Source organism: Oncorhynchus clarkii, chromosome 17 (assembly GCF_045791955.1).
Source record: "Oncorhynchus clarkii lewisi isolate Uvic-CL-2024 chromosome 17, UVic_Ocla_1.0, whole genome shotgun sequence".
Classification (NCBI taxonomy): domain Eukaryota; kingdom Metazoa; phylum Chordata; class Actinopteri; order Salmoniformes; family Salmonidae; genus Oncorhynchus; species Oncorhynchus clarkii.
Genome location: NC_092163.1, coordinates 39,044,148 through 39,067,788, shown reverse-complemented (window position 1 = coordinate 39,067,788; position 23,641 = coordinate 39,044,148). Strand labels below are relative to the sequence as shown.

General features: G+C 45.1%; 1 protein-coding gene across 1 annotated transcript in view; it reads right to left on the bottom strand.

Moving 5' to 3' along the window:
* Positions 1–2,745: 2,745 nt before the first annotated feature.
* The window catches only part of LOC139370795 (bassoon (presynaptic cytomatrix protein) b), a 122,205-nt gene continuing 101,309 nt past the window's right edge, over positions 2,746–23,641 (bottom strand). The window contains exons 6-13 of the mRNA XM_071110566.1: positions 17,033–19,139; positions 15,627–16,612; positions 15,373–15,487; positions 14,626–14,790; positions 10,461–10,516; positions 10,206–10,342; positions 9,121–9,344; positions 2,746–4,423 (exon numbers count right to left, since the gene is read on the bottom strand). Coding sequence (XP_070966667.1) covers positions 10,476–10,516; positions 14,626–14,790; positions 15,373–15,487; positions 15,627–16,612; positions 17,033–19,139 — 3,414 coding nt within the window. The 3' untranslated portion in view covers positions 2,746–4,423; positions 9,121–9,344; positions 10,206–10,342; positions 10,461–10,475. The remainder of the gene's footprint in view (positions 4,424–9,120; positions 9,345–10,205; positions 10,343–10,460; positions 10,517–14,625; positions 14,791–15,372; positions 15,488–15,626; positions 16,613–17,032; positions 19,140–23,641) is intronic.

Sequence of the window (23,641 nt, the reverse complement as noted above, 5' to 3'; positions counted from 1 at the left end):
CTCAATCTCCTGTTTATTACCTCCCCTATATTTGTCAGTTCCCCAGCGCTGTTCCCCGTTGCTGCATTGTTTGTCGTCTGTCTTTGTGTTTCCCAGTTCAGACGCTGTTCCTGTCCTGTTGCATGTCCGTTCCTAATTAAATGTCAACTCCCCGTACCTGCGTCTATTCTCCAGCGTCATTCCTTACAATTGGAGTATCATGTAGTAGCCTAAACCTATCGATGTTACATTGAACTGGGTGAATGCAATATGAATGACAGCCATCCAATATGCTGTAATAGAAATAAGGCCATGCTCATGAAACGACACTGACCGCCACTGGCATCAGGAATTGTCTACCACCCAAATGACATCCAGCCAACTTGACACAACTGTTGGAAGCATCTGTGGAACGATTTTGACACCTGGTAAAGTCCATGACCAGACATATTAAGGCTGTTCTGATGGCTATTATTTTTCAATGCTCCAAGGGGCTCAGCAGAGCTTTGTATTTTTCTGTAATTTCTAGGGAGACAGGCAACAATTATTTCCTTGAATACAATGTGGTGAACAGTGGTTGCTGTTGGCAACCATTTCAGTCAGTCAGTCAGTCATTCAGCCAGTCAGTCAGTGAAAGAACAAGGAAAAATAGTAAAGTGGATGACAAACAAATAACTACAAGAGAGACATTTTTCATTTTCTCTTTATTCTTTTTCCTGATTGGAAACAAATTGCAGGGTCATTATTTTCATTAATCACATTACATGACATGATGCACCAAAATGTTACTCTATCTGTTTACAGGAATACACTGAATAGAACACAAGATTTCACAATGGATACACGACTGATGTTTCGCCCATTGCACTTACAACAGTGAATGACTTGAGTTAAGACTTTTTCTGGATTTTTTGTTGCATTTTCTCTTTCCTTTTTCCTCTTATTTCAATCTCTTTTTTTTTTTTTTAATTAGCGGATCATGTCCCATCACCTTTGAAACCTCCCGATAGAATGACAATAGAACGCCTGGATAAACTTTTGTCATGGAGGTATTTCTCCTTGTTTTACAAACACAATATGTATAGAAACTCTACAGAGACCAGATATGTTTTCTGAATACAAGTTGTTCCCCTTTTGCCAACAGTCACATACACCGCTCATTTCATCATTATAATCATAATATTTAATCATAATAAATATTATATTATGCACAAAAGCACAAAAAGTTGGCAGCAAGTACAGCGTGGGGGATGCACAAGACGGCCTTACTATGAACTCAAACACTGTACAGAAGAATCCATCTGTATTTACAGTGACAATGTCTGTCTGTCCGTCCTTGTGTCTCGCTGGACGGCTACAGTCAGTGATGGCTGTTCTGTCACATGCACCTCTTCTCTTATCGACCACAACGTCTCCATGAAGATGGTGAGCATGCATCTGTCTATACCGAACCACCACTAAGGACCTGATTCATTCTACCCACACTCATTCATATTAATGACATGAGATACTTGATTTGTTTTTACCTGGCCTTGAAATTGTCAACACATTTCCTATTGGTGTGTCATATTTCTGTGTCTTTACAGACAGTATAGTGACAAACTGTAACCAGTCAGGCTTGTGCTTTCATTATAACGTGCCCTGATTTGGTAAATGACAGGCTTGGGGTCAGCAGCATGTCGAGTCTCTCGGACTTGACTGACAGTACTGTAGGTTCCCTTTAGGTTCCCTGGAGTTTCCCTCTAGGTTGGCCTTGGATATGGAAGGTTCAGCGGTTCACTGATGGAGTTCTAGACGTGCTTCTGTTCATTTAAGGGCGTATCTTAACATCAATTTAAGTCACATTTTCACTTAGTCTCCCAGTGAAATGAATGCACGACTAAGTGGAGGAAAGGATTTCCCCCATTGTTCCTCCAACTACAAATAATACCTTGATTTGTTGTTCTTTAAATGTACCTTTTAGTGGCTTCAAAGCACTTTAATGTTGTTTCCCACATCATATATCACCACATGAAGCCATCCCGATATGCAGTGAGGCATACGAAACAGTTCTATTTGTTGGATGGTTTGATCAACCAATCAGATACCAGAAACTAACCCCCCCCCCCCCCCCCCCTCACACCCACCCTTCAGATTATACACCGACCGTAATACGCACAATTACATTTTACATGGAGAATTTCTTGACCAACTGCATCACAGGTTTGTATAGCAGCACGGATTGGACAGTCACTGTAAGCCGAACACGCCACGGCACAGTGGAAACCTGGTCAAGCCACACACACACCAAGACTTAATGAGGTCATACAAACAGCCGGACGAAGCCAAGCAAACCCATGCTTCTAGCAACAAGATGTTGGACATTCATGACTGACAGTCTATACAGTTAACCCTTTGGCAACAAGTCCCCCGTATGGGGAGTGATGGGGTACTATTAAACATGCCACAAAAATAAAAACAAGTCTAGATTCAATAGTTCAATATTAAGATCCATACATACAAGTACAAACATGTTCATAACCGTTTTCTGACGTTTTTCAGTTCACAATGATGTTGGGAGTCGTGTGAGTAACATTGGTCATCATGATATTAAACTTTTTTGGAGTCTTTTCCAGTTTCAAAATGAATCATTGCATAGAACATTTGAAATGATGATTGCTTCCAACCAATCCTGTGTGTGTGTGTGTGTGTGTGTGTGTGTGTGTGTGTGTGTGTGTGTGTGTGTGTGTGTGTGGGCGGGTTAGCGTAAATGCCGAGATTTATGTGTGTTTATGCAACTCTCTCAGACACATTTACTGATGTTATTCAACATGTCTCAGATATCCCCAAGCACGAATTTAAACAACATTAACACCATTGTGCTGTACAACGTTTTCTGCATGCTATTGCTTTTAAAAATCAACCAGCAAATTATTCAAACACGAGATAATTCATAAGAAAACCATAGACCATTCAAATATAAATAGATTTACCAAAGAAAAACATGAAACAAAAAAATACAGAAGTCACATAAATATAAATTAATAAATACACAAATGAATCATTTACATTATCAGTGTTCTAGCTAGATGTATATACATACAGTAGTATACATTTGTGCAAAAAAAATAAATTAAGAAAGGTATGATGGACATTTCAAAACATATGAGGTATACAAGTAAAAAATATGGACCGAATAAGGCTCTTCTTTTCCCAAAAAATACCAGGCAGAAATGATAAGAAACTAAACAAGATGAAAATAAATCAACAAATAGATCATAAAAAGAAACGAAACAACAACAAAGTCCCAAAGTGCTCTGGGATTGACAACTGATGGCTTTGTGATGGCTAACAAACAAACAAAAAACAGCCGTGGCCACGCTTACTTGCGCTCCGTTTGGTTCTCTCTTCTGTGTAGATCTCACACTCTCATTGGTGGGGCACCACTGGTAGCTCCTCCACCTCTCGTGATCCTACTCGTCTAGTAATGTCTAGTGGCCCCTCTTCTGGACATGGTGGTGGGAAAAGTATTGAGAAGATATGGGTTTCTGTTCGATTATTATTATTGTGCGTGCATTCCCATGTCCACATGTACATGTTGCATTCTGGAGACATCATATCATCACAACAGGTGGAGGAGAAATGAAAGCACATTCAAAGAAAGGGTCATCGTTCCCTGGAATGTAGAGATCATAGAAACCAAGCATTCAAGGGTTTAATAACAGGGAATTGTTTGTTTGTTTTGTCTGTCGCCGTAGTAACGTCTTGCCTCCTCCGGTAGTAGTAGTTTGAGTGTCATAGTTAGCGAAGAAGTCTCTTTGGTACTAGTAAAACCTATGAGCTGTCTACCTCTGTCGACCTCCTCCATTGCGTTATAATGGTGATGCTGTAAAAAAAAGGCCCTTTGGGCACAAAAGCGTGGGGTCGTGAAGGATTCTGGTCAGATGTGGACTCTTCAGACAGACTCTGCATCCCAAAAGGGCCTCTATTTCCTATATATTTCCAATATAATACACTACTTTTGACCAGAGCCCAAAGGACCCTGGTCGAAAGTAGTGCACTAAATAGGGAATAGGGTGTCATTTGGGACTTGCCCCGAGTAGATTGTGGTCAGATGTGGACTCCTCAGACAGAGTGACTTCCCCTCAATGCCCTGTAGAGGGCACTATGAAGCTTCCCTCAACTACAATCGCTCCCATCTGGCCTGGTTTTCCAACAGGAGAACCTCAGCGAGTGATACAAGACATTCAGGTGAAAAAACAGCGTCCTCCGTTGCTGTCCCCCTGAGCTGAGAGATGCTGAAGCCAAGCCTAAGGTGTGTGACAGCTCCCTGTCCTGTACCTGGATCCGGAGTTATATCTCTCAGTAAGCAGACAACCGACAGGGAGGTGAGGATTCAATCTGTCTTATTCACTCTCTTACGGGAGCTGTGAGGCAGGCTCTCCCTGGCATTCTGTTGGTGTATCTGAAAACACAAGGTCAAAGATCAGTGTCCCTCACCTGGAGATCATTTCTACTGAGATCTAAAGGTTCCAAAATTCCGGTAACTTTCCCAAAACTCCCCGATTGTCCATCTTCCCGGTTGGAAGATTCCCAGATTTTCAGTTTATGTCCTCCTGATTCCAGGAATCTTCCAAATGGGATTTCTGGAAAACCAGGGATTTCTGGCAAACGTACCAAAATGTTGCAACGCTACGAGAACAATATGCACCGAATCTATACGGTGTGTGTTGCATTAGGATCCAATATGTCACAGGCATTTGAATCATATGACAAACACAGGCAAAACACAGGGCATTACAATTGACAGTACACAGAGTGTTCATTACTGTCCCATAGAGTTCCTGCGACATTATTTTGCTGACATTTTATTTGACCTCTGAGAAATTAAGCTAACTAATTGATTCGTCACTTTATATGTACGTACTGTATTCTAGACATACTGTAGCTCATCCTATATAACTACTGCTGGACAGCCAGTACATTTTCCTACTTACACATTGTCCAGACTGCCTATACACCTCCACGTATTTATATTCAGGACTCTGACATTGCTCATTCTGATATTTCTTCATTTCTGTTTTTTTTTTGTGTATTTGTGTATCAGCATTGCACTGTTAGACACTGCATTGCTGGAGCTAGAAACGTAAGGGTTTTGCTACACCTGCTTTAACATCTGCTGATCTGTGCATGCGACAAATAGACTGTGATTTGATTTGAAATATTTCAGGACTTGATTTCACCTCAAGGGGGCAGAGGAGAGCTGTAGAACTGTAATACTGTACCGCTGGAGGGATAACTATGTGTGTGCGCACACGCCTTCCCTACAGGCAGACAAAAGGGCCCACGTATACACACAATTCCATTCTCATTCCTCACACATGGTTCAGCTCAGTGTCCTTTAGAGCGAGAAAGAGAGAGAGCGAGAGAGAGATGTAAACATACAGTATGTTTCCCATGCCAATTAAGCCCTTTGAATTGAACATGTTAATTGAATTGAGAGAGAGAAAACAGACACAATGAGAGGGAAAGAGAGAGAGAGAGAGAGAGAGAGAGAGAGAGATCAAGAGAGAAAGAAACAGGAACAGACAGAGAGAGAGAACGAGAGAAAGAAACAGGAACAGACAAAGAGAGAGAATGAGAGAAAGAAACAGGGACAGAGAGAGAATGAGAGAAAGAAACAGGGACAGAGAGAGAATGAGAGAAAGAAACAGGGACAGAGAGAGAACGAGAGAAAGAAACAGGGACAGAGAGAGAGAGAGAGAGAACGAGAGAAAGAAACAGGGACAGAGACAGAATGAGAGAAAAAAACAGGGACAGACAGAGAGAGAGAACGAGAGAAAGAAACAGGGACAGAGACAGAATTAGAGAAAGAAACAGGGACAGAGACAGAATTAGAGAAAGAAACAGGGACAGAGACAGAATGAGAGAAAGAAACAGGGACAGACAGAGGGAGAGAACGAGAGAAAGAAACAGGGACAGACAGAGAGAGAGAACAAGAGAAAGAAACAGGGACAGAGACAGAATGAGAGAAAGAAACAGGGACAGAGAGAGAGAATGAGAGAAAGAAACAAGGACAGAGAGAGAGAATGAGAGAAAGAAACAGGGACAGAGACAGAATGAGAGAAAGAAACAGGGACAGAGAGAGAGAACGAGAGAAAGAAACAGGGACAGACAGAGAGAGAGAACGAGAGAAAGAAACAGGGACAGACAGAGAGAGAACGAGAGAAAGAAACAGGGACAGAGAGAGAGAATGAGAGAAAGAAACAGGGACAGAGAGAGAACGAGAGAAAGAAACGGACAGAGAGAGAGAACGAGAGAAAGTAACAGGGACAGAGAGAGAGAATGAGAGAAAGAAACAGGGACAGAGAGAGAGAGAACGAGAGAAAGAAACAGGGACAGACAGAGAGAGAGAACGAGAGAAAGAAACAGGGACAGACAGAGAGAGAGAACGAGAGAAAGAAACAGGGACAGAGAGAGAACGAGAGAAAGAAACGGACAGAGAGAGAGAACGAGAGAAAGTAACAGGGACAGAGAGAGAGAATGAGAGAAAGAAACAGGGACAGAGAGAGAGAGAACGAGAGAAAGAAACAGGGACAGAGAGAGAACGAGAGAAAGAAACAGGGACAGAGAGAGGGAGAGAACGAGAGAAAGAAACAGGGATAGACAGAGAGAGAGAACAAGAGAAAGAAACAGGGACAGAGACAGAATGAGAGAAAGAAACAGGGACAGAGAGAGAGAATGAGAGAAAGAAACAAGGACAGAGAGAGAGAATGAGAGAAAGAAACAGGGACAGAGACAGAATGAGAGAAAGAAACAGGGACAGAGAGAGAGAACGAGAGAAAGAAACAGGGACAGACAGAGAGAGAGAACGAGAGAAAGAAACAGGGACAGAAAGAGAGAGAACGAGAGAAAGAAACAGGGACAGACAGAGAGAGAGAACAAGAGAAAGAAACAGGGACAGAGACAGAATGAGAGAAAGAAACAGGGACAGAGAGAGAGAACGAGAGAAAGAAACAGGGACAGACAGAGAGAGAGAACGAGAGAAAGAAACAGGGACAGACAGAGAGAGAATGAGAGAAAGAAACAGGGACAGAGAGAGAGAATGAGAGAAAGAAACAGGGACAGAGAGAGAGAATGAGAGAAAGAAACAGGGACAGAGACAGAATGAGAGAAAGAAACAGGGACAGACAGAGAGAGAGAACGAGAGAAAGAAACAGGGACAGACAGAGAGAGAGAACGAGAGAAAGAAACAGGGACAGAGAGAGAACGAGAGAAAGAAATGGACAGAGAGAGAGAACGAGAGAAAGAAACAGACAGAAAGAGAGAGAGAACGAGAGAAAGTAACAGGGACAGAGAGAGAGAATGAGAGAAAGAAACAGGGACAGAGAGAGAGAACGAGATAAAGAAACAGGGACAGACAGAGAGAACGAGAGAAAGAAACAGGGACAGAGAGAGAACGAGAGAAAGAAACAGGGACAGAGAGAGAGAACGAGAGGAAGAAACAAGGACAGAGAGAGAGAGAACGAGAGAAAGAAACAGGGACAGACAGAGAGAATGAGAGAAAGAAACAGGGACAGACAGAGAGAGAATGAGAGAAAGAAACAGGGACAGACAGAGAGAATGAGAGAAAGAAACAGGGACAGAGAGAGAGAATGAGAAAGAAACAGGGGCAGAGAGAGAACAAGAGAAAAAAACAGGGACAGAGAGAGAACAAGAGAAAGAAACAGGGACAGAGAGAGAACAAGAGAAAGAAACAGGGACAGAGAGAGAGAACAAGAGAAAGAGAGAACCACTGTCTTTATTCACAGTATTCCCTTAAATCCCTGAGCCAGAGCTCATGCAGCATGGAGGGTCATCCAGTGGCTAACATTCCAGTGCCAGACTCTATTTACCATGGGAACCAATCCCACACCCTAATACCAGGGAATTATTGTAAAACTCTCTATAACAATACTTTTTGTTGTTGAACAAAGTCATTATTATTTATTTTTTTAAAGCTCCGAGCTCTAAAATAGGGCAATAAATACAAGCTCTGCAATATGACTGATTAGAAAGGTTCATCCGAATGTACTGAGTTTTGCTCGTGACCTTTCCCCTCATCGACTAGTTGCGCTACACTTCTAACGCGGCTGTGCAGTAGTAGGCCACACCCACCACGAGTTGACACCTCACTAAAACAGACCACACTCCCTATCTAAGACCTCACAACTGGCCCAAGACAGTCACGCTGAGTGCTTCCAGTTTCACTACTCCCCCCTATGCGTCACTGGGCCGGTTTGTTTTGCTCGGCCCGGTGCCCCGGGTGGGTGGACATGGTCTAAAATGTGCAAACTCCGCCCACCCGGGCCACCAGGCCCTTGCAAAACAAACTCACCCACTATGTCCCAAGCCCCTCCCTCCCCGGGCGGTTGCAGCCAATCAGAGCCCTGCTGGGATTGTCAGTAATCCCCGGGGCTGAGAAGGCTTGCCTGCTGCTCAAAGAGGCACTGAGCTGGGTTTATCTCTAGATCCCTGCACTGGATCACAGGATCCCTCACCCCCTGCCCCACACACAGAGAGGCACCTGGTGTCACGCCCTATGATATCACGGTCAACCCAACCCAGATGCCATAATAACTAGTTCTAGTAGAGATAGCAGTGTCCAGAAAGAGAAAGCAGGGACCCAATTAGTCTTCATGTGTTTTGAACAGGGGCCCAATAGAACTGCATTGAAATGTATTTCGTTTGCAAAACAATTCTATAGTGTTAGTCCATTCTACCATGTAATGAGGGATTGTTTATAGGATAGTAAATTATCATTCTGTGGGCTTCACAGTTTCTGTGTGTGCGCGCGCATGTCTGTGTGTCCGTGCGTGTGTGTGCATGGAATGACAGTATAAAGCCATGGTTAGTCTGCTCATCCATTGGCTAATTATAGTGCTCTGTGTGGACAAGTGAACGGGTAAACCTCCTGGACCTATCCTGGGCTCTAACCTCTGACCTCTCCAGCAGAGTGAGAACATGGACACAGTCATTCTGTTTACCTGACTTGACACAGCAGAGAACCAATTAACTGAAAATGCACAATAAACAAGAGCACACAGAGACACACACACACAGAGACACACACACACAGAGACACACACACACTGGATTAATGTACATCTGATTTTCACTTACAGCCAGCAGAGGCAGCAGCAAAAGTTTCTCTTGAATAGTTTGCTCATGCTTGGGACCCCCGCTCTGACTTGATATCCATCCACTTCGTCCTCTCCTCCATCCTCTGCTCATGTCTGGAGATCCCAGCCAGTGCTGACAAAGCATCCACCCATTCTAATTCTGATCATGTTGTGTGCTCATGTCTGGGGAGTTCAGTGCTGACCAGGCATCCTTTGATTCCAGCCCTGATTGGTGGTAACGTGGGTTGAGAGAAAATAGCAAGTGGGAGAAAGAGAGCGAGAGAAAGAAAGAAAATGAGAGAAAGAGAGAGGGGAAAATTAGAAGGAAAAAAAAGAGAAAAATGCACCCAGCTGGTCAGACAGAATATACAATTACAGTACTTAATGAGTCATCAGTTCACTCATGCTACTACATTATGCATTATGCAGACATGGATCTATGTTAATCTATGCAAATATCCAGCTGATACAACACTTTATCCATCACAGTGTGGGACTGCTGCCACAGCTTGAAGATACTGTCTGCATCCCAAATGGCACCTTATTCCCTACCTAGAGCACTTTTGACCAGATATCTATGGGCCCTGAGCAGACGTGGTGCACTATATAGGGAACAGGGTGCCATTGGGGTTGCAGATCTGTATCCCGTACTGCAGATCTGTATCCCGTACTGCAGATCTGTATCCCGTACTGCAGATCTGTATCCCGTACTGCATTAAACCTAACCTTAAACATTGTTGATAGTATTACTACTTTGAGGGGTGAGTATTTAACTTCTAAAAAGATGAAAGCTATTTCAATATATTTAAATATTTAATAAACACTCATATACATCTTGGAAATAAGCAGAGGACAAGGGGAATCATGCTGTCCTTCCATACGCACACACACACACACATACACACACACACACACACACACACACACACACACACACACAAACTGGGGCCCACAGAATGATGATTCACTATCCTATAAAAAAATCTCTCATTACACCATTTTTCTCCTAAGACAAGGCCCACAGCCCCAATGTGTTAAGAAATGTATTCATCTCGCAAGGGAAGGGAGAGGTAATGAGATACTCACTGATGCGCTCAGGTACCCTCCTCTTCCCTCCTCCTCCCTTTCCTTGTGATAGTGAAATGTATAAAATGGCGTAAACAGTTTCATAGGTTTTTCCAGTACCAAGCCTCCAATCCCTCTCCATCTCAAGTCCTCATACCCTGCAAGACAAACACAAGCTGTCCCTCACCCCTGGGACTTCCGCAACACACTAGCAAACTGCAAGTGTCAACTAAGTAAGCTTTACATCGAAGAAAATCACAAATCCATGGCATTTACCCTCCTCTCTTCCGTTCACCAAAACGAAGTGAACTTCTTGCCGAGGCCAGAAATAGCTGTGTAAAAGAGATAGATGGGGAAGGGGGGGGGATGAAAATAATGAAAGAATAATGTTTAAGACAGTAAGATAGCACATTAGTACATTTCACAGAATATTCTGTAGTAGGTGTGTATCTTATAAAGGATCAATGTTTGTATTATATTCAATCACTAAGAAAGAACATCACCGACTAAGGACACACACACAGCGGCGTAAAGTACTTAAGCAAAAATACTTCAAAGTACTACTTAAGTAGTTTTTGTTCACTATTTATATTTTGACAACTTTTACTTTTACTTCAATACATTCCTATAGGACATAATGTACTTATTACTCCATACATTTTCCCTGACACCAAAAAGTACTTGTTACATTTTGAATGCTTATCAGGACAGGAAAATGCTCCAATTCACACACTTATCAAAATAACATCCTAGTCATCCCTACTGCCTCTGATCTGGCGGACTCACTAAACACACATGCTTCGTTTGTAAATTATGTCTGATTGTTGGAGTGTGCCCCCGGCTATACGTAAATAAATCAACAAGAAAATGGTGGCGTCTGATTTGCTTGATATAAGGAATTTTAAATAATTTAAACTTTTACTTTTGATACTTAAGTATATTTTAGCAATAACATTTACTTTTGATACTTAAGTATATTTTAGCAATAACATTTACTTTTGATACTTAAGTATATTTTAGCAATAACATTTACTTTTGATACTTAAGTACACTACCGGTCAACATATTTTAAACACCTACTTATTGAAGGGTTTTTCTTTATTTTACTATTTTCTACATTGTAGAATAATAGTGAAGACATCCAAACTAGGAAATAACACATATGGAGTCATGTAGTAACCAAAAAAGTGTTAAACAAATCAAAATACAGTGGCAAGAAAGAGTATGTGAACCCTTTGGAATTACCTGCATTTCTGCATAAATTGGTCATCAAATTTGATCTGATCGTCATTTAAGTCACAACAATAGACAAACATGGTGTGCTTAAACTAATAACACACAAATTATTGTATTTTTATTGTCTACATTGAATACATAATTTAAAGATTCACAGTGTTGGTTGGAAAACAGTATGTGAACCCCCTAGGTCAATGACTTCTCCAAAAGCTAATTGGAGTCCGGAGTCAGCTAACCTGGAGTCCAATCAATGAGACACGATTGGAGATGTTGGTTAGAGCTGCCTCGCCCTATAAAAAGCACTCACAAAATGTTTGTTTGCTATTCACAAGAAGCATTGCCTGATGTGAACCATGCCTCGAACAAAAGAGATCTCAGATCTAAGAACTGTTGACTTGCAAAAAGCTGAAAAGGGTTACAAAATTATCTCTAAAAGCCTTGATGTTCATCAGTCCACAGTAACACAAATTGTCTATAAATGGAGAAAGTTCAGCACTGTTGCTACTCTCCCTAGGAGTGGCTGTCCTGCAAAGATGACTGCAAGAGCACAGCGCAGAATGCTCAATGAGGTTAAGAAGAATCCTAGAGTGTCAGCTAAAGATTGACAGAAATCTCTGGTAATGAGTCTACGATATATAAAACACTAAACAAGAATGGTGTTCATGGGAGGACACCACAGAAGAAGCCACTGCTGTCCAATAAAAACATTGCTGCACGTCTGAAGTTTGCAAAAGTGCACCTGGATGTTCCACAGCGCTACTGGCAAAATATTCTGTGGACAGATGAAACTACAGTTGAGTTGTTTGGAAGGAAGACACAGCACCATGTGTGGAGAAAAACAGGCACAGCACAGCACAGCACAGCACACCAACATCAAAACCTCAAACCAACTGTAAAGTATGGTGGAGGGAGCATCATGGTTTGGAGCTGCTTTGCTGCCTCAGGGCCTGGACAGATTGCTATCATCGACAGAAAAATTAATTCCCAAGTTTATCAAGACATTCTGCAGGAGAATGTTAGGCTATCTGTCTGCCAACTGAAGCTCAAATGAAGTTGGGTGATGCAACAGGACAACGACCCAAAACACAGAAGTAAATCGACAACAGAATGGCATCAACAGAAGAAAATACGCCTTCTGGAGTGGCCCAGTCAGAGTCCAGACATCCCATGAATATTACTGAACTGAAACAGTTTTGTAAAGAGGAATGGTCCAAAATTCATCCTGACTGTTGTGCAGGTCTGATCATCAACTACAGAAAATGTTTGGTTGAAGTTATTGCTGCCAAAAGAGGGTCAACCAGTTATTAAATCCAAGGGTTCACATACTTTTTCCACCCTGCACTGTGAATGTTTACACGGTGTGTTCAATAAAGAAATGAAAACATGTAATTGTTTGTGTATTATTAGTTTAAGCAGACTGTGTTTGTCTATTGTTGTGGCCTAGATGAATATCAGATCAAATGTCATGACCAATTTATATATGAAGAAATCCAGGTATTTCCGAAGGGTTCACATACATTTTCTTGCCACTGTATATTTTCTATTTGAGATTCTTCAAATAGCCACCCATTGCCATGACAGCTTTGCACATTCTTGGCATTCTCTCAACCAGCTTCACAAGGCAGTCACCTGGAATGCATTTCAATTAAGAGATTTAATTAACAGCCTTCTTAAAAGTTCATTTGTGGAAATTCTTTCCTTCTTAATGTGTTTGAGTCAATCAGTTGTGTTGTGACAAGGTGTGTGTGTGTGGGGGGGGGGGGGGGGTATACAGAAGATAGCCCTATTTGGTAAAATACCAAGTCCATATTATGGTAAGAACAGCTTAAATAAGCAAAGAGAAACAACAATCCATCATTACTTTAAGACATGAAAGTTAGTCAATGCGGAAAATATCATGAACTTTGAAAAACTATCAAGCGCTATGATGAACTGGCTCTCATGAGGATAAGTTCATTAGAGTTACTAGCCTCATAAATTGCAGCCCAAATAAATGCTTCACAGAGTTCAAGTAACAGACACATCTCAACATCAACTGTTCAGAAGAGACTTTGTGAATCAGGCCTTCATGGTTAAATTGCTGCAAAGAAACCACTACTAAAGGACACCAATAATAAGGTGAGACTTGCTTGGGCCAAGAAACACGAGCAATGGACATTAGACCGGTGCCAATGTGTCCTCTGGTCTGGAGTCCAAATTAGAGAATTTTGGTTCCAACCACTGTGTCTTTGTGAGACGTGGTGTGAGTGAACGGATGATCTCTGCATGTGTATTTCCCACCGTAAAGCATGGAGGAGGAGGAGGTGTTATGGTGTGGGGGTGCTTTGCTGGTGACACTGTCTGTGATTTATTTAGAATTCAAGGCACACTTAACCAGCATGGCTACCACAGCATTCTGCAGTGATACGCCATGCCATCTGGTTTGGGCTTAGAGGGACTATCATTTATTTTTCAACAGGACAATGACCCAACACACCTCCAGGCTGTGATGGTTCTGCATCAAATGACCTTCCCTCCAAAACCCCCCGACCTCAACCAAATTGAAATGGTTTGGGATGAGTCGGACCGAAGATTGATGGAAAAGCAGCCAACAAGCGCTACGCATATGTGGGAACTCCTTCAAGACTGTCGGAAAAGTATTCCAGGTGAAGCTGGTTGAGAGAATGCCAAGAGTGTACAAAGCTGTCATCAAGGCAAAGGGTGGAATCTGAAATATTACATATATTTTTGATTTGTTCAACACCTTTTTGGTTACTAAATGATTCCATATGTGTTATTTAATAGTTTTGATATCTTCACTATTATTCAAGAAAATAGTAAAAATTAAGAAAAAGGTGTTCTAAAACTTTTGACCGGTAGTGTATATTTAAAACCAAAAACTTTTACTCAAGTAGTATTATACTGGGTGACCTTCACTTATACTTGAATCATTTTCTTTACTTTTACTCAAGTATGACAATTTTGTATACTTTTTCCACCACTGAACACACACACCATACAGAATTTGTTCAACTGTAATTCCTTCCACATCAGACTCTTGTTGTGTCCCAAATTGTACCCTATTCCCGCTATAGTGCACTACTTTTGACCAGGGCCCATAGGCCTCTGGCTAAAAGGAGTGCACTGTATGGGAATACGGTGCCATTTGAGATGCACCCAGTGTTTTTGTGTCAGTTTTCCAGTATTCAGGCACTCAGGGCCTTACCATCACCCAGTTTCCCTGCCTGCTCGGCAGCCCCTCCCGCCCCTCCTAGGATATTGGTGAGAACGTTTCCCCCGTCCGCTGGAGGCTGGCCTGCCGCTGCACTGCCGATCCCACCTATCCCTCCAGGCCTGCTCCCTATCCCTCCAGGAGGGGCTGCTTTAGAGCCTGCAGAGGAACAAGAATAGCACTGTCAGATGATATTTTTATTTATTACATTTTTATTTAACTAGACAAGTCAGTTAAGAACAAATTCAGATTTTACAATGACGGCCTTCCCGGTAAAACCCACCCCTAACCCGGACGACGCTGTGCCAATTGTGCGCCGCCCTATGGGACTCCTGATCACGGCCGGTTGTGGTACAGCCTGGGATCGAACCAGGGACTGTAGTGACGCCTCTAGCACATAGATGCTGTGCCTTAGACCGCTGCGCCACTCGGGAGCCCAAGTATGTCGGGGGCTTGTCATTCTGTGTTTGGGTAGTATGTCCTTCTGTTTCTGGGTAGTATGTCCTTCTGTGTTTGGGTAGTATGTCCTTCTGTGTTTGGGTAGTATGTCATTCTTTGTTTGGGTAGTATCTAATTCTGTGTTTGGATAGTATTTAATTCTGTGTTTGGGTAGTATGTCATTCTGTGTTTGGGTACTTTGTCATTCTGTGTTTGGGTAGTATGTCATTCTGTGTTTGGGAATTATGTCATTCTGTGTTTGGGAATTATGTAATGTGACTATAGGGGAGATGTCAGTCTCACCAATGCCTGTGAGGGGGGGTGTGACTGTCTTGGGAGGCTGTGCTGCTGCTGCACCTCCAATCGCTGCTGCAGGTTTCACCCCCCCAATGGCTGCTGCAGGTGTAGCAGGGGTCACCTGTCACAGAACAGAAAGAGAGGGGAACAAAATCATTACTGTCTAGCTGTTCACCAAGAGGTAGAAAGTAAGATGGCATACATTTTCACATGACATTCAATGGATCTTGAAATACCAACCCCATCTAAGATGTACTTACGACTGTGGTTGGTGACTGGCCTGTGGCGGGTCCAGCTGGCTGCCGGCCTTGTGCCGGAGTCTGGACAGGTTTATCCTGGTGCTGTGCCGCTCCTGGTCCTGCCCCTGGTCCTGTACCTGGTCCTGTCCCTGGTCCTGTCCCTGGTCCTGCCATGGGACCTGGCCCTGCGGTCCCTGGATTGGCCTGAGGCCCACCAGCAGTGGTCTGAGGAAGCTGGCTCTGCTGCAGGGGCTGCTGCTGCTGGGTGCGTTGCTGCTGCTGGCCAGGCTGCTGGCCAGGCTGCTGGGCTGGCTGTCCCCCGTCTGGCCCCTGGGACCCAGGCTGTCTGCCTGACTGGGACTGCCCACTGGAACGCTGCCCCTGCTGCTGGGGCCCCCCTGGACCACCCTGGGGTTGCTGCCCCTGGCCCTGCTTGGCCCCTGCAGAGGGCACCCCCTCCTGTCTCCTGGATGACGAGCCCGGTGGCCTCTGACCCCTGCCTCCGGTGCCCTCGCGGTGGTGTCCAGAGGCCGGATCACGGGAGGAGTAGTCCCCAGAGTCCCGATCCCGGTAGCCCTCCCGGGAGGAACGGGGTTCCGAGCCTCCCCTCTTCTGGGTGGAGGAGGATCCACGGCCCTCAGAGCGGGCGGATGGGTCTTTGGGGTGTGTTCTGGAGGAGCGGCTGGATGACCGGGGCTCCTCGCCAGAGTGGCGGGAAGATGAGTGCCTCCCCGAACTGCCGCCGCTACTGCCATGGTAACCACGGTGGTCACGGGATGATGAGGTGGACGAGGGGTGGCGAGGTTGGTTGTTGTACTCATCCTGAGGCCACAGGTCCTGCTCCTCGGGGGGCTCGTCGTAGTCATGGTAGGTGTGCTTCACGTTGGCGCCGGTCTGTTGTCTACCTGTGGAGATGTGGCCTGCACTCCCGTGGTGTCTGGAGCGGTTGGCGCGAGCCTCCCTCGGCTTCTCAAACCAGTCCGTTTCCTCCTGACCCAGATGATAGGCTTTTTGGACAACAAAGATTATCATCAGTCAGTTTCCTTTTGTTTTGTGATGTGAAGTGAGGAGAAGAAGAGAGACATGCAGACTGAACTGAAGCCATGCGGAAGACAGACAAAAAGACGGGCCCAAAGTCTCAAAAACATGCAAAGTCTTTCAGAGTCAAACAAAAAACAGCAAAAACATGTAAAATCACAAAACTCAAAAAATTGAAATGTTTTCAGCATGCAAAAACAGAAAAAGATATACGAAACATAGGCATATGCGGTTTATGCATTGGGCACAACATGCACGTCTTTTCAAACAATCACATAATAGAAGGAGCCGTCGTGCTACTCTGAAGACCACACTTGGCATACAGACTCCTTCCAGCAGACAGAGAGACAGAGGAGGTCAGGCAGTTAGTGGCATTCAGCACCAGTTACCTTCGCTGTCCGACACAGCTGCGTGCATGTCGTCTACAAGGTATGAGTCATCTGGTTTGTATACGTGGCTCCTGGGCAGGTCCTTCATGTGGTGATCCTGGACGTCCGGCAGGGAGTGGCTGGAGCCATACTGGTTCCTCACGTCATGGGGATCCCCTGGTACCCCAGTGCCGCCTCGTCCGATCCCCACAGGCTTCCCCACGGGGCTGAGGGGGCTCTCCTCCTCTGAGTTCCGTCCACCGCGGTTGCCTCTCTGAGACCGCTCCAAGGCGTCCCTCTCGTAGGACTTGCTTCTGTAGCCTGAGGAGTCCCTGGAGGAGATCTTGTCCATGCCGTAGCCTGTAGACCGGGATCTCCCCGAGCCGTACATCCGGTCCTCCTCTTCCAGGGCTTCCCGGCTTCCCGGCTGGCCGCCATAGTACTTCTGCTGGTCGTAGCCGCTCTTCTTCACCCCGGACCGGGACACCACGGTGCAGCTGCCACCGGTAGAGGTGGTCATGGTGTAAGAGGCCAGGTCAGACTCCACGTCCCGCGCCTCCTCGATGGGGGAGAACTTTGAGATCTTCTGCTCCATGCCTTGCTTCCTGTGCTTGCTGCGCTTACCGGAGGAGACCACAGCAGGGGCCAGGTTCTTGGATGGGTGTTTTTGGGGCCCTGGGCCCCCTGGACGTGTTGTGCTGGGGTGTTTATTATAGTCGTCATAGTAATAAGAAGATCCCCCAGTAGTGCTGGTCCGGGGGTCCACAGCGCCCTGCTGGTGGTAGCCCGTGGTGCCTGCAGGCATGTACGGGTCCACAGGCTCATTGCCGTAGCCAGTCTGGCGCACGGGGCCGTTCTCACCGTAGCGTCCTCCTATTGGATGGCCAAGAGCATCAACAGCAGGGCCCGTGTTCTCTTTGGTCAGCTCGCTGATGTCGTCAATCATGACGTAGTTCCTGGGGATATTCTGCTCCAGGTTGGAGGTGTAGAGGCCGTCTGCAGCATAGGCTGATGTGGGGCTGTCCACACCGTGGGTCAGCACAGGTTCCGGGGGGCGGTACTGCCCGTAGGCGTTGGGCATGGTGTTAGAGGCATAGACTGAGCCAAAGCAGGTGTCTGGAGCTGATGTGGCCACTGAGACGGCAGGGTTACTGATCACCTCGTAGTTGGTGGGCAGCTTCTGTTCCAGGTCGGCCAGGGAGGTCTGACGAGGCCTCTGGTGGACAGTAAGGATCTCAGCCTGGGACTGATAGGACATCCCCTGGCCGGGATAGGGGCTCTGGCCTGGGTAGGGGAGGTGTTGGCCTGGGATAGAGGGGTTGGGAGGCTGGAAACCCTGGTGGCTATGCTGCTGCATGCCCAGGTCTGTATGGTAGGATGGCTGGCCATAGCCCCCGTGGGCTGGGTAGCCTGGCTGGGTCTGGTAACCTGGGCCTTGGGGTGGGTGTGGCTGGAAGGTGCCTGGCTGGGGCTGGCCAGCTGTTGGGTACTGAGGGGGCTGGAAACCGATCTGTTGGTAAGCAGCGGTTGGCTGCTGTGTGGGTGTGGGCTGGCTCTGTGCGTACTGATAGGCCATGTAGGAGGAGGTGGGCGGGTACTGGGAGGCCGGGCCGAGGTCATTGGTGAACTGGCTCAGAGGCGCCGTACTAGGCCTCGTCAGCAGACCGTTACCATCGAATGTCCCCGTGGCCGCAACCATCCTCAGGTTGTTAAGCTCGGTGTCCGACATGTAGTCACGGGCGTCACCCATGCAGCGCATGTAGGCCAGCTCCCTCCTTTCCCTCTCCTTCACCAGGGTCTCCTTGCGCTGATGGATGCCCAGTTCCAGGTACCGCAGCTTGGCGTCAATCTCCTTCTCCTCCTCCTCCAACTCCTGCTGCTGCTTGCGGAGCTTGGTAGACTCCTGCTCCACGGCCTTCAGCTCGCTCAGCAGGCCAGCCTTAGTGACTCCCTGGGCAGGCCTTGGCAGCACCCTCTGGGGCTGCATCCCCGGGGGGCTGCTGTACATGTGGGACATGGCTGGGGTGACGATGGGGAGAGGGATTTCTTCTGGAGGAGGGCTAGGCAGGGTCCTCTTCACCTTTCTCATCAGAGAGTTCTGCTGCTGCTGCAGGGTGGCCATCTGGAGCTAGAGAAAGAGAAGCACCATTAGGACGACACGCACATAACAATGAACAGAATGCCTGCATGGAAATCAGACTAATTGCACTAAAGTGCTTATGTGACGATTACAGTCCAGTCTCCCTCTTCTACTCATTGTAATTTTTTTTATAGCTTAATTCAGAAAATGTCAATTTCATAGAATAGCTTAGCATCAATTTAAGGTAAAATGTATAATTATGTTTCAAATTAGTTTGGGTCCATTAAAAAAACACTTCCATCATAAATAAATGAGCAAAAATAATAACCAAGAGCAAGTTTCTTATTAAACAGAACTCTGTAAAAGATGAGTGCTACAATGGGAAGAGACCGTGAAGAATAATGTCCACGTGAGAGAGAATAGACAACCTGGGAGCGATTCTCAGCATAAATAATTAACATTCTTATTTTCAGAGCCTTATAAAATTCCAATCGTAACATAGTCATCCACATTGTCCTTACTTGTCTCAAAACCAAATGGCAACAACAAAACTAAGAGCAATAATACATTTTTGTTCACAGAAGAGACAAAACATTCAAACATGGCAAGATTCCTTCTTTCTACTTACAGTTTAGGAGTTGTGCAGACCCATGGTGAATTGAATAAGTATCCGTGAGAATGACATTTTTACAAATGTTGATGAATGGCCAGCACAAATAAAACAAGAAAATATATGTAAAAAATCCTCTTATGATTTCTATGTGTGCCTGTTCCTCTGACAGCCTTCGCACTGAGTGCAGAAGGATCTGACTTTACTTTGACCAGCTGCTAACATGCCGGAAGACAGCAGGGCTGTAGCAGGATGCCTTCACATTGTGTCTCCCCTTGGCATGTCTAAGGGCTTTGCCAGATATAGCGGGGATAGCATGATGGAGAAAAAGAGGGGTGGGGTGGGAGTGTGTGTGTGTGTGTGTGTGTGTGTGTGTGTGAGTGAAAGCTAGAGAAGGCAAAGTAGAAAAAATAAAATGATATCAGGGAAAACTATGGAGTGAGAAACAGAGATGATGGTATAATGGAGTAAAGGGGAAGCTTGCTTGGTGCCTGGCACGGACAGCTGCTCTCCTGAGAACATTCTGTCACGTCCTTTGATGCCAAACCCTGTGTGATGCATATGTGCTCTCACACAAGACTCTAGTCTATTCAGTATCACTCTGTTCAGTATTGTGTTGTCTACTCTCTATGCTCTCAACTGTATATAGCACAGTTATAATAAAAACATTGTTTGAGAACAAATGCTTGTTCTCTTCAAAATAATAAATGTATGTATTTATTTTCATAGCAGGTCATTGTGATGTACAGTGTCTTAACCCTGTTAGTCCCAAGTATTTTTGCAAATGCATTTTTGCAACACACGAAAATACCTCCAGTTCTGGCTCAGAATGTTTGTTTCTCAATTTTATTTTTCTACATAATCTCTATATTTTAGAGAAGACAGGACACACACCAGTTGCTACTAAGAGTTACATCTAGGTCGAAACATGAGTTTACCCAGCAAACAGGGGGTGTGCTAAGAACATTAGGCAACGTTCCCATTAGGTCCCTTTAAGGGTTTTGGCGAGACGTTATCCCACTGACGTTCTGAGAATGTTCTAGGAACGTTAAAACATGACGTTAAGGGGGACCATAAGAGCATGTTCAGTACAGGTCCCAGTTTGGTCACAGTATGATGTTATAATAAGGTATTTTGATGGTCATTAGGGAACGTTGGGAAAATGTTCCTATTTGGTTCTGATAGGATGTTATCCATGGGACATTCAATGACCACAAGGGGACGTTTCATGATGGTCCCAAAGGAGCGTTCTCTGGGGGACCTTTGTCTACTTCCCTGTTAGTTACCAGGACGTCATTGAGGACCATGTTAGGACTTTTGTAAGATGAACCCGGGTATGTAGTGACGCCTCTAGCACTGCTCTTAAAAAGGTGTGCCATGGCTATAAAAAATGATATATTCTGAATCAGGGCAGGATAGATGTAAAGTCTGCTCCCAACTCACACTCTCAAACACATAGATCCCCTGAACGCAGCTCACTTTCCAGACCACTTTCCAGCTCACACTCTCAAACACATCGATCCCCTGAACGCAGCTCACTCTCCAGATCCCAATCACCTGAATACTGATCACCTGTTCACACACCTGTATGTTATTATCACACACTATTTAGTTCAGTTCTTTGCACCCCATCATTGTGAGGTATTGTTTGTTTTGTGACACATTTCTATTCGGAGCGCTGATTTTCCCGGAATTTAATCCTCCTGTGTATGATCGTTTTTGCCTGCCTCACTAATGGCACCTTTTGCCTATTCCCTGCCTTTACTTTGCCTATTGGATTTCCTGTTATCAACTTCTTGCCTGATCTCCCGGACGACATTATTAGCCTTTTCCCTGCCTGTACGGTTGCCTTTTTGGACCCCCTGTGTATGGCCTTCTGCCTGACCCTGGACCCAGCTACCTGCCTCCTCCTGTGGTCCTTTAACAATAAACACCTGCTGCGCCCTGCACTTGAAACCAGCTCTCTGTCTACCATCGTGTTCATTACATTACAGAAAAATAAATAAACAATTCTGCCCCCAAAAAAAGCTGTGGTCAATTAACCATTTCTTTGTGGATTTTGATGTTTGCTTGGGGTTATTGTCTTGCTGGAAAATTGACTTGTGGCCAAGTATCAGGCTCCTTCAGATATACTAGAAAAAAACATATTGTATGTTATTCAAATTGTTCGTATATTTAAGTATACATTAGTATAGTTGTAATATATTGAAATATACTTTTTTTGGCTTGGAAAGTGAGATTAAAAATAGAGGTTGACGCAGTGCACTGTTTTGCGCCCGCTCAAGTAGGCTTACTACTTTCCTCTGATATTGATTTAGCAAAAGTGATAACACATGATCACTCTGGACAGACACAAGCTAAAACTCATCCCATAAATGTTGCAGTAGCCTAGTCTACACCTAAATATTAGAGATCTGACAGTGAAGTAACATCTAACAAGTAATCTGACAATTCCACAACAACTACCTAATACACACAAATCTAAAGGGGTGAATGAGAATATGTGCATGTAAGTATATGGATGAGCAATGTCCTAACGGCATAATCAAGGTGCAATAGATGGTATAAAATACAGTATATACATGTGATATGAGTAATGTAAGATATGTAAACATTATTAAAGTGGCATTATTTAGAGTGCATTGTATAAAGTGACTAGTAATCCATTTATTAAAGTGGCCAGTGATTTGGTCTAAATGTAGACAGCAGCCTCTCTGAGTTAGTGATTGCTGTTTATCAGTCTGATGGCCTTGAGATAGAAGCTGTTTATCAGTCTCTCAGTCCCAGGTTTGATGCACCTGTACTGACCTCACCTTCTAGGTGGTAGCGGTGTGAACAGGCAGTGGCTTGGGTGGTTGATGTCCTTGATGATCTTTTTGGCCTTCCTGTGACATCGGGTGCTGTAGGTGTCATGGAGGGCAGGTAGTTTGTCCCCGGTGATGCGTTATGCAGACCGCACCACCCTCTGGAGAGCCTTGCAATTGAGGGCGGTGCAGTTGCCATACCAGGTGGTGATACAGCCCGACAGGATGCGCTCAATTGTGCATCTGTAAAAGTTTGTCAGGATTTTGGGTGACAAGCCAAATTTCTTAAGCCTCCTGAGGTTGAAGAGGCGCTGTTGCGCCTTCTTCACCACACTGTCTGTGTGAGTGGACTATTTCAGTTCGTCTGTGATGTGTACGCCGAGGAACTTAAAACTTTCAACCTTCTCCACTGCTGTCCCTTCGATGTGGATAGGGGGGGCGCTCCCTCTGCTGTTTCCTGAACTCCACGATCATCTCCTTTGTTTTATTGATGTTGAGTTAGAGGTTGTTTTCCTGACACCACACTCCGAGTGCCCTCACCTCCTCCCTGTAGGCTGTCTTGTCGTAATCAAGCCCACTACTGTTGTGTCGTCTGCAAACTTGATGATTGAGTTGGAGGCATCTATGGCCATGCAGTTGTGGGTGAACAGGGAGAACAGGAGGGGGATGAGCACGCACCCTTGTGGGGCCCCAGTGTTGTGGGTCAGCGAAGTGGAGATGTTATTTCCTACCTTCGCCACCTGGGGGCGGCCTGTCAGAAAGTCCAGGGCCTCCAGCTTGATGATGAACTTGGAGGGTACTATGGTGTTGGATGCTGAGCTGTAGTCAATTAACATCATTCTTACATAGGTATTAATTTTGTCCAGGGATAGGGCAGTGTGCAGTGTGATGGCGATTGCGTCGTCTGTGGACCTGTTGGGGTGTAATGTAAACTGAAGTGGCTCTAGGGTGGCCGGTAAGGTGGAGGTGATATGATCCTTGACTTGTCTCTCAAAGCACTTCATGATGAAAGAAGTGAGTGTTATCTTTACCTTCTTGGGTACAGGAACAATGGTAGCCATCTTGAAGCATGTGGGGACAACAGACTGGGATAGAGAGTGATTGAATATGTCCGTAAACACTCCAGCCAGTGTTGG